This window comes from Euprymna scolopes, chromosome 23 (genome assembly GCF_053919585.1).
Source record: "Euprymna scolopes isolate OS-2025 chromosome 23, ASM5391958v1, whole genome shotgun sequence".
Classification (NCBI taxonomy): Eukaryota; Metazoa; Mollusca; class Cephalopoda; order Sepiida; family Sepiolidae; genus Euprymna; species Euprymna scolopes.
The window spans coordinates 67,747,082-67,759,276 of NC_136504.1; the positions used below are offsets into that span (position 1 = coordinate 67,747,082).

The 12,195-nt window shown below is 29.6% G+C and overlaps 1 protein-coding gene across 1 annotated transcript in view; it reads right to left on the reverse strand.

Moving 5' to 3' along the window:
- Positions 1-12,195, reverse strand: part of LOC145245975 (uncharacterized) — a 92,157-nt gene that overhangs the window by 18,555 nt on the left and 61,407 nt on the right. Inside the window, exons 9-10 of the mRNA XM_080107764.1 lie at positions 7,608-7,720; positions 1,953-2,025 (exon numbers count right to left, since the gene is read on the reverse strand). Coding sequence (XP_079963890.1) covers positions 1,953-2,025; positions 7,608-7,720 — 186 coding nt within the window. The remainder of the gene's footprint in view (positions 1-1,952; positions 2,026-7,607; positions 7,721-12,195) is intronic.

Sequence of the window (12,195 nt, forward strand, 5' to 3'; positions counted from 1 at the left end):
ATATATATATATATTATATATATATATATATATATATATATATATATATATATATATATATATATATATATATATATATATATATATATATATATATATTATATATATATATATGATATATATATATATATATATTATATATATATATATATATATATATATATATATATATATATATATATATATATTATATATATATATATATATATATATATATATATTCATTAGTATATTTTGGCAGCAAGTCATTATGCAAGCACGTCTAAATTGAACACAACAGAGTTATTCTTTTTTCTGATTTTTCTAGATATCTTTTCCATTTGCCGAGCAGTCTTTTTTATTTCAGTTGACATGTTGTATAGAATGGCGCCCAAACATTGTTGCTCAGTCATATTCTTCTCATATATATATATATATATATATATATATATATATATATATATATATATATATATGTATGCCATCTTATGTTTATATGTATGTTATCTTTCACACAAATGAAAAATGAGATCATCCAATCAGCAAAGGTAGTGATTTCTGATTCACCTGATATAGCTAAGATAAAAAATTTTTGATTTTACACATTTCCAAACCCAAATTATATCATCCATCTTAGCTACAATTTTAAATAAATACATTTCAAAAAATGATATTTTACTGATTTGAAGAATTATTTTACAGTAAGACAAGAATATTTGTTTTAAAAATAATTAAAGTGCTACAATTTTAAATAAAGTATTTATTTTATTTAACAAATATATATTTTTTTTCACAGAAAAAGTATTTTTTCTTAACACATTTATTATTTCAAAAGGAATATTATTATTAACAATAAATTATACAGATTGATGTAAAAAGCACTGTGGAATTTTCATGTTGTCCTGCTACACACACTATATATATATATATATATATATATATATATATATATATATATATATATATATATATATATATATATTAGTCCTGCTATATATCATTAGCTATCATTCCAAAAACCGAAAAATGCAATTCACACTTGAAAATTTTTATTAGTTTTTTTTATGTAGTCGCCTGAATTTCCATTATGTTATGTATTACATATGTTTTGTTGAATAGCAAAAGATCATTAAACAACTTTTCAGAGACAAATGGATATTTCTCAAAAAACTACTAGGAAGTTTATTATATGGGATGAAAAAAGAGTTAGGAAAATAAAAAAGGAAAATGGAGATATGTAAAATCTACAAAAGACATTAAAAAAAAAAACACTTATTGTAATGTTTATATGCATCTACCATGTTGGATTTTCAAATTTTAAAACATTACCAACATTTATTTTGAATTCAATTATTGGGGAGGCGGCTATAAAATTGATGGGGTAAAGGTTGTTTGCCTTGGACTGTGGAATTAAAGTGAATATCATTGCAGTGAATGTTTCTCGTATAAAATTTGCACCATGAAGAACAAGAGTAAAAAAAAAGCTAATCCTTCTCTAATCAGATCGGAGTTGCTGAAAGAAGTCCCTACTGTATGTGTAGTTAAGTTCCTGCAAAATATTGCTCCTACATTTGTGATTGTTGTCAGTTTGGAAAGGTTGTTTTTATCTTTCAATCTTTCTTCAATGTCTGCAAACAAGAGAACTTGGATGGAAGAGTTAAAAGACAATATATATATATATAATCCAAGTTAATTTTTTACCCTGATTTCCATAATGACAAAGATCTTACTGTAAACCAAGATTTTAATCTCTCTCACTAAAAGTCACCAAAGATAGGATCTTTTATTTCTATTTCAAAACTATGAAACATTTGAACTCATTCACAATTAAAACAAATTAAACTTTTTATCCACAAAAACTATGATGAGACTTATTCTTTTCACTGCTAACAACATTTTTTCTTCATTTACCTTTGTTTCATGTTCTTAAATATTATTTATCTTTCAACTGCATAAATGCATATTCCACTTACCATTTTTAGCTTCTGTTCCAAGTTCCATTGGTGTACCATCTTCTGCCAATCCGTCCTCTACATTTGCAATAATCTAGAGAAATGGAATTCAGATAAGGACAGTAATGAGAATATGTTAAGAATTATAAACCTTTATTTATAATAACCGATACAAAAATAGATAACTTTTCCTCTGATATATAAAGTAAAATACATCATTTTCTTGTGTTTTTGTCATTGATATCTTCCTACAAAATCAATATTTGATTCCGGTTTGTTAATTCTTTTGATGGATCATTGCATGCTGCTAAGAAGAATAAAATGCAATTTGATTTAATTTCTTCTATAATATACTTTGACAGGTCATTATTTTTGTACAGATACAATCTTAAAAAAAAAAAAAGGGGGAACAGAATCCTATAGTCATGTATTCGTCAATACAGAGTTACTTACCTTTGTTTGGAACAAAAAATATTTTCAAATAAAAAAAAAAAATAACAATTTCAACAAAATAAAACAAATTGCAAATAATAAACTACTGGGCAACACCAGGTAGGCATAACTAGTTTATTATGGTGTAAGATACAAATGTTGAATGCACATAAGTTTATTAAATGGAATTCTGTCGAAAACAAAACATTTTGCATAATTCCCAGTAAATGATAGTGTGACCTCTGGGGTTAGATAGCTTGTTAGATAAACTTGTCATCCTTATCTGACTAAAGACAGTTAAAAATAAGAGTAAAGAACTAGAATCTAATAGAATAAGCACAGGATAAAGATAAGGATATGAGCACGTTGCCATGTTTTGCAATAAAAACTGTTATTATAAAGAGAAAGAGATAGTGAGGGCAGAGAGTTGGAGTGAAAAAGAATTCACAACCTTCCAAAAACATCCCTAGTAACTTTTTTTAAATTTTATTTATTAGCATGTCTTTTCCATATCAGATGTAAATAGCTTGTTGCACAGTGTGATAATGAGTGTAAAAAAAAATTGATCGATTTAGCAGATCAGTCTTAAGTTCTTAGTTTTCACAATTTAAGACAAATAGAATTTAAAAAAATAGTTTCAATCTCAACCTGAAACTCTTGCATATCTAGTCACACTAAAAAGTTGTGATACAGCAAAATGTCTGTTTCTGGAATATATGTCCCAATAAAATGTATACTCTCTTTAAATGACCATAAAACTAACATTTATTATAAGAAAGAAAAGTTCCATACATCAAAATACTGTGAACAAATATAGAAACCAGCTAATTATCAAAAGTGTTCAAATTATTGGCCATTGTGGTTCATGAACAGCTGACAACGCTAACTGATTGGATCAAAAACATTCCTACTCAGTTTAATTGGTATATTGACACATTTTCTTTCAATGGTTGCTTTCAACTCATTCATTGTAGCTCGTTTTGTGGTGTGAATCCTGTGTTTATTATGCCCCCCCCCATATTGCTCACAAAAAAAAAAAAAAAAAATCTAGGGGGCTCAAATCATGGACAGTACTCAATACTTCCTCTTCGTCCTAACTATCTGTTTCGCAGGTGATTATCAGGATATGCTCTTATCATGATGATAGTGGGAAAGTGCTCCATCCTATAGTGCCATTCTATATTCCTAAACATCTTTTGGGAATGTGGTATAGCGTATTCATGTAGCAAGTTGAGATAATTTAAAGAGTGTATACATTTTATTGGGACACCCTGTATATATAGTAATTTATGAAAATATTTGGCATCTGAAATGTATATGTATAAAATAATTATATATGATTGACAGATGACTGATTTTCTATATCACAACTCTGACTCTCAATTACTTATCCATTGTATGATTTTCATATCATTTGTCTACATGCTAAAAAGAAAAAAAAACTAGTGGTGGGACGATTAATCGGAATCGTTAATCGTAAGAATCGTGTATTTTTTTTTGGGGGGGGGGAGAATCGGAATCGCATCGTTACAAAATACCTTAGCTTTACAATTTTTTCATTACAATTCTCTTATATTTTTAAGTTGAACTGTTTGAAGTGAGATTAATGCTGTCAAAAATTTATGAGAAAAACGTTGGTACGTTTACACTTTATCGTCGAAACTGAAACCGCCATTTTATTTCACACACACCTGTCATTGAAATCCAAGGGAGAAATCAGTATTTTAAACTATGACCGAAGTTAGAAATAAATAACAAAATAATTAAACTAGACATTAATTACTTCTGCAAAGAATTATGAAAAAAAATAAAGAAAGAAAGTGAAAGAGAACATATATCCATAATTCTTTAATTGGACTTAATTGTTTTGATTTAATTAATGAAAACGGGAAAGTTTTTCATGAAACGTGTATATATATATATTTTTTTTATTAAAAACAGAAAATGAAAATGACGTATTCATAATTGTCTAAACTGGGTAAGCGCCATTTGAAAACTAAAACATTTACTGTATAAAAATTTATCAAAATATAATTGTAAAAACATTTATTGAAAAGTTTGCGTCAGAAAATATAATTTTAATAAAACAATTTTGTAATGAAAGCAACATTGGATTTTTATAAAACAGCTTTTTTTGTTGTTTATTTTTGTTGTTTTTTTGTTGTTTTTCAAACAAATAAGTGATTTTAATGAAACATTTTTTTTTTAAATTAAAGCAACTTTGAAGGGTCAACAAAAAATGAATTTAAATGAAACGTAAAAATCATTATCAAGTTTAATTTTGTTATTTATTTCATGCTTTGGTCATAGTTTAAAATACTGATTTCTCCCTTGGATTTCAACGACAGGTGTGTGAAATAAAATGGCATCTCTAGTTTCGATGATAAAGTGTAGAAATACCAAAACGTCATAGAACTTTTCATAACATATTTAATATGATATACAAGAATTTTAAAGGTAATCTTTATTTATCTTAATGAGTTTTCTTATTCCGTCACATACATAAGCGCTGTCTGTTTCAAAACTTTGAGGCCCATGATTAGTTATCTGTTTGCACTGTTGCACTGAAACTTTAGGGGTCGCGAAGTAACATTGTTTTCATTTGTGAGCAAAGTTTATGTATAAAACAGCCTAACTACATCAAGTCCATGAAAAAGTTGATGAATACTTAACTCTTAGGGAAAAAATATTTTACAGTGCTCTCATTGCGAGTAAATCATGTTAAATATCAGTGGTTTTTCCAACTGATAATGAAAAAAAAAAAAAATTAAAAAAAGGCGCTTATCTTTTGGCAAGTTTTTTTTTTTACCGACACTCTTCCATTAGTAAATGAATGAAAAATCTCATTAGTAAATGAAAAATGTCTTGTCAACCTTTATATTAAAAAAAATAAAATAAAACAAGCAAAGTCAAATTGGTGCAGCTGAGATAAGTAGGTCCAGCAGATGAGCCTTGTTCTGAAAAATCTAAACAGTTAGGTCACGTGAAATGTGACACCGGTGCTTCTACCATTATTGACCCTTTGAATGATGGATATAGAAAGTAAATTAACCTCTCCGAATTGTTTTATTTACAAAAATATTTCTTTATTGAAAAAAAAAAAAAAAAAAAAAAAAATTGTTGAACTGCTTTATGCAAACAAACATTTAAACTTTGCTGTTTAAAAAAAATCTATTTTCCTTTTTATGTTGACTTATCTTGCCTTTATTTTCACTTCTTCATTATTTTTATAGTAATAAATGTTCGAAATTTCTTTGAACTTTTTTCTTTCTTTAATTCTTGGAATTTAAAAAATCAATTTTTTTTTAAAACTTGTAGCTTAACTTGCTTTTATATTTCACCATTTTGTTTTTTAGTAATAAATGCTTCTCTACATTAGAAACCAACCTTGTGTCTAACTCTGCCCTCGGGGTGAGGCAAGTAAATAGGAAGTAATATGGCGGCTGAAAAACGTTTTCCGACCCCAATAAGAATATTACAATACATTTAAACCCTGAAGAATTTCCGTCATGCGCCCTTGTTTTAAGTTAACGACTAGCCACTACTTGTGTTTTAAACTTTAAAAAAAAGCACTTTAAAATAGTAAAAACGTTAAAGCTTTTTTTCATTTTGGAAGAGAGATTTCAGGCGTCCTTATCATCTCAAAGAACCAGCTATGTAAACACTGCAATATTTTTCAATAATTATTTTTAAAAAATTCTTTACAATCAATTTTTATTTAAAATAAAGAAATTATTTTCTAAAATATTTTGTTTATATGTGTTTACATTTTGTTTTTAAGTAAAATTAAGAAATTAATTTTAAAAATATTGTTTATATACATCTTCATTCAAATGGGTTACTTTTCGGTAGCTTCACCAGTTGTTAACCTAAATTTTCCGAATGTCAGAAATAGGCTCGTCTGCAGGACCTACTTATCTCAACTTCACACAATTATCAATAATTTAAAAACAAACTCCTTTTGCATTTGTTTTACTGTACACATAGATTCGAAAAAGTTGTCACAAAACAAATTTCTAAAAAAATGTTATCAAAGGTAAGATAAGTTACTTTTCTACCTAACTGGATGTTTTTAGTGTTTTTATTTAATGTAACATGTTTATTCAGCTCAAAAATATAGTGTTTACCAATGTATTGGAAAATTAAAAATGACGCCAGACTCTCTCTTTGACACAGTAAGTTTGAGAAAAGGAATTAAAAATAAAAAACTATGCAAAATACTGTTAGAAACTCACTCAATATATGTCACCGTGACATAGGCTGACATATATTCGGCGGGTTTTTAACAATATTTTTATTTAAAACTCATTTTCCCAAACTTACCATGTTAAAGAGAGAGTCGGGTGCTATTTTTAATTTTCCAATACATCGGTAAACACTGTATGTTTTTTGAACTGAATAAACATGTTACATTAATTAAAAACACTAAAAACATATCCAGTTAGGTAGAAAAGTAACTTATCTTGCCTTTGATAACATTTATTTGTTCTATATTTGTTTTGTGACAACTTTTTTGAATTTGTGTACAGTAAAACAAACCCTTACTATTTTATATAGAAATAAACCAATTTATTTAGATTTAAAAAATAACATCATTATTATTAAAAATATTTTTTTAAAAGTCAAATAAATAGGAATAATTTCAGACGATTGAATATAAAAAGCTAAAAATTTAATCAAAGATTTAGTTATTTTTAGATTTCATTTAGAAATAAGAATATTCTAGAAAGTGGAATAAAAATCAGTTAGTGTTTGAAGCTACAAAAATGTTAAATTTTAAAGAGTTATCGAAGATAAAGAGAAAATAAAACAAAAAAATGAATATCAAAAGATAAAACAAAACATGTTATTCCCCTTGAAATTTGATGTTATTGTATTTTTGTTGAATCAATCATGACTTTAATATATAAAATAACTCCTGAAATTAATTGTTATAAATTTCATGGTGCATGTTTAATTCATGGTTAAAATATTTGTTTTGACTTTTATCTTCAATGAAAGAACTTTTACGAAAAAAATCAAATCGTTTTCAAAATTCCCTTAATTGTATTTCCACTTTTTCGCTGTACCAAATTTTTTCGCTGCACAAAAACTTTCGATTATATAATGGTATATTTCAAAACAACAATTCTACAGGTATCGGAATTGTTAATCAATATTTTCTTGGAATCGGAAAAAATTTAGGAATCATCCCAACACTAAAAAAACGCAAGAAAACTTGAGAATAAAATTAGATCCATTTACCTGTTGTACAACAGATAGAATATAATACAGTTTATCCAAGGCATCTTTGTTGTGTCCAAGATAATAGGGAAGCTGTGCATCCAGTAGACGCAATCCAAATGGCACCATAGAACCTAGAAAAAAGAAGTTTTTTTTATTTCTGGAATTTATGTAAAAAAAAAAATAAAAAAAAAAAAAACAATAAAAAGTATGATTGGTTTGGTTTGGTTTGGTTTGGTTTGATTTTACGGCATATCAACCTTTTTTTTTTTTTTTGTTATTTAATGCAGAGTTTCATTTTTTTTGTGTGTGTGGATTAAATATTTTAATTTATTCAGTAAGTCAATTCAGCCTTTGATGTACTTGCTCCCCCCACCCCCGGATTGGTGGGGGTAGAGTTGGATTGAATTAAAGTTATATTTTTTTATATAAATTTACTTTTTTCAGAAATGTTAGTATTTTGTTGGAATTTATTTTTTTAAATAGTTCTTCCATATTGTTGACTTTGTAATAATTTTGCCGGATATGCACAAGATCGCCACAATCCAAAAAGTGTTTTACATGCAAAACATTCTGGAGGGTTTTCTTTTTTTAGCAAGAAGGAGTAGGTAATGTGCGTGTGTCCTATGTGAATACGGGGCAAAATCACTTCCTCTCTAAGTGATTTTCTGGCATCTGGTAATCGTTCTCCTATTGTGGTTTTGATCTTGAAAAGTTTGTTATTTGGACAGTTTTTGTCTTGCCATTTCTTCATAATGAAATTATTTATTTATGTTTGTAGTCAGAGTGTGGAATTTTTATATTGCTTTTATTGAGTTTTAATGCATTTTTTACAGCTATATCGGTTTTTTCATTACCCTGAATTCCAAAATGACTGGGGATCCAGCAGAATTTGATATTTTTGTTTTGTGAAAGAGTGTGTATTTTTTGTAATAGTTAATGAGTAGCAAGTTATTTAAGATTTTATTCTTTAAGGATTCAAGTACCGATAGGGAGTCTGAAAAAATTATAAATTTGTTGTGGGTGAGGTCAGTAATGAGGTCTAGTGCCATATCTAAAGCTGTGGCTTTGACACTAAAAATTGAAGCATGGTCTGGTAGTCACTTCTGTAAGGTAATGTTAGTGGATACGACTCCGCATCCGGTTCTGTTGTTGTCTTTCGAGCCATTTGTGTATATGTACTGATGGTTTGGGTATTTTCCTGAATGATAAGGAATTTTTCTTGACAGGTTAGCAGATAGGTTTGGCTTTTTGGGAGGTTATTTAAATTCAAAGATAATTTCAGGGTGGTTGACATCATGGATGTTGGTGATTGTGATACCTGCATCTTCTACTAGTGGTTTTGTATGGAGACTAAAAGGTTTTATAGCTTTTTCTTTTTGGTCATATAGGTTTTGGTAATTTGGATTGAAGGTACAGTTACGGGCTGGATTTGTTGGTTGTGATTTTTTCATATCATAGAGTGAGTAATCTAGTGAGTTTGCAATGCAGTCGTAAGCAGGATTGTCTGGGCAAGAGAGAATTTTGGTCAAGTATTGCAAAGCTAATTTGTTGCGTCAAATTGATAATGGTGCATAGAGACTATCGATGGGGGAAGTTTGGAAGGCTTCCAGCACAAGCCTGAGGCCCTGATGTTGAATCGTGTCCAATATCTTTATGTAAGACTTTCTGGTGGCACCGTAAATGAAGCTGCCATAATCTACTTTTGATTGCACTAGTGATCTATATAACTTTAATAGGGTTTGTCTATCCACTCCCCAATCTGTGTGGACAATGACCCACATTAGCTGGAGAGTTTTGGTTACATTTATTTTTAAGGTGTTTGATGTGAGGGATGAATGTAAGTCTTTTGTCTAATATTAGCCCTAAGAATTTATGTCCATTTACAACACGAATCGGGATATCATCTAGTTTTAAAAGAGGATCTGGGTGCAGTTTTCTTAGTTGACAAAAGTGCATACATTTTGTTTTGTTAATGGAAAATTTGAAGCCATTCTTAGTTGTCCATTTTTTTATTTTGTCAATGCATTGTTGAAGTTGACGCTCAATTAGATGGATATATCTAGAGCTGTATGCAATTAAAAAATCATCGACATATAGAGAGCAATCCACGCCTTGGTTTATACATCCAACAATATTGTTGATTTTTAGGTTGAATAATGTTACCAACAAAATACTTCCCTCTGGTACTCCCGTTTCCTGTTCCTTGATGTCTGAGAGGCATGTTCCTACACGAACATTGAATAGTCTATTGTTGATGAAGTTGTTCATTCCAGCTTCTTTGAGATCTTTCATGATGCCGTACCTCCATGTGGTATCATACGCCTTTTCAAGATCAAAGAAAATAGCAATCATATGCTTTTTTTGTATAAATGAATTTCTCATGAAAGTTTCTAATCGAATTAAATGGTCTGTTGTTTTTGGAAGCCACATTGAAAATTAGCTATTTTATTTATTTCCAGAAACCAAATTAATCTGGTGTTTACCATTCTCTCCATGGTCTTACTCACGCAGCTTGTTAGAGCTATGGGGCAATAATTAGTGGGGTCAAATGCATCCTTTCCTAGTTTTGGTATAGGAATGAAAAAGTATGATAAAAAGTAATTGCGTCAAACTTTCATCTAGTACTAGCAGGTCGCTCGGTATTATCCAGTCATAAAATACACTTAAATATTTTTTAATTGATTATTATAGAGATAATTCTCTATCGATTATTATATCGAACCTAATATATAGTAGTGAGATCAAAACTAAAAAAATATATATGACTTGGGTTCCATCACCATCAGCTAGAATCAAAACCAAAACATAACTCTCCACCCTCATTCCTTAGCCTCTGAGTCACGCCCATATATATATATATATATATATATATATATATATATATATATATATATATATATATACACACACAAGCAGACCACCCAGAATTGCATGGTCGCTTAAATATGATATTTTGATTAATGCAGATTTCATATTAATTATTATATTATATTGGACCCAATATATAGTAGTGATTTAAAAAGTTTTTAAAAAATGAATTATGCACCACCAAGAATCGAAGCACAAAATGTTATCTTACAATTTACTTTTTCTTTTGACATTAATGCCTGAGCTATGAAGACATGTTTGCTGCAAGGTTAAAAATTAAAACATGAACCAATAACTATTACATTACACATGCATATTTGTAATGCTAGCGTTCGACCTTCACCTGGCAAATTCCATTTTTTCATTTTCTTACTTTTGCACCGGTTTTTCCCGGCTAAAACTCAAATATAAAGTTTTGCATGGGTTCGAATACCCTATATATGAAGTTTCATGTCTGTAGACCAAAAACTGACAGGAGTTTGGAGGTAAAATTTTTTAAACAAATATACGCATACATAAATATATATAGGAAGAGGTTTGTGCTTACTATAACCATTTTACACAAATATTACGCAAGTATAAATCATGTAGAATATCTGCATGAATATAATTACACATAATAGTTAACTAAAGATGATCATCCCATAAGGAAACTGAAAAAACTATGAGGGAATTAAAGTTAATGTTTGAAAGTATATGCAAATAAGCTAGATCTTTTTTTTTTTTTACATAGGCATCACCACTTATCAAGGCCAAGAGGCCACTCGAGGATAAGGGTTAAAGAGTATACAGTAGAAATTGGACAATAGTAATGGAAATTCGGTAAATTTGTTAACAAGTGGGATGGCTCATCAAGAACTTGTTTATGTTAGACTTGAAGACAACCATATAGTAGTCAGCTGGAAAGCAGGAAAACAAGATAATTCCACAGGCGTGCAGTTCTAAGAAGCTTTGTTGATGGAATCTACGTTTAGGCTTAGGCACAGATAATGAGTGGGGGGAATTATTGATAGTGTTTTCTGCTAGACAAGTGTTTCTTGTGAAAGTTTGGCGAGGGGGGACCATAGATTTAAGCTCAGTCGAACACTTTCCATGAAAATAACGATACAGCAGAGACAAACTCGCAACATCTCTTTTGTGAGATAGAAGTTGCAGGGAAGAGAAAAGGATACCTCCTACGAGACTACGAAGTCTATTTTAAACTATCAAGGCAGGACAAGTCCTTTCTAGCAGCAGATGTGGCAACAGTACTCCATCCTTGGACGTACCTGGCTCTTATATAGATAGAGAATTACATCAGCAGCGAGATATCTACTGGATCGATAGAAGGAACCCACCATTTTTCCAGTGGCCTTGGCAACGGATTTGATGTACCTGCTCCATTTAAGATCAGGAGTAACAGTCAAGCCCAGAAGCTTGTCAAAACTTGAGGCCTCCTGAAGACGAGAGCCATTCATTTTAATTGATGCCAGATATGGATCAGAATGTTGATGATGTAAAGAGAAAAGCTTGGTTTTAAATGCATTAAAAGTAACCAGTCACTCCTTTCCCCATTGTACTACGTGCTCAAGATCAGAGGAGATAGAATCAGAGAGAACTTGATCGTTTACTGACTTAGATGTGCTAACATAGATGGTAGTGTCATCAGCATAAATGTCTACAAATGATGTAAGGATGTGATTTGGAAGATCATTAATGTAGACCAGGAAAAGAGTTGGGCCCAGGATGGACCCCTGAG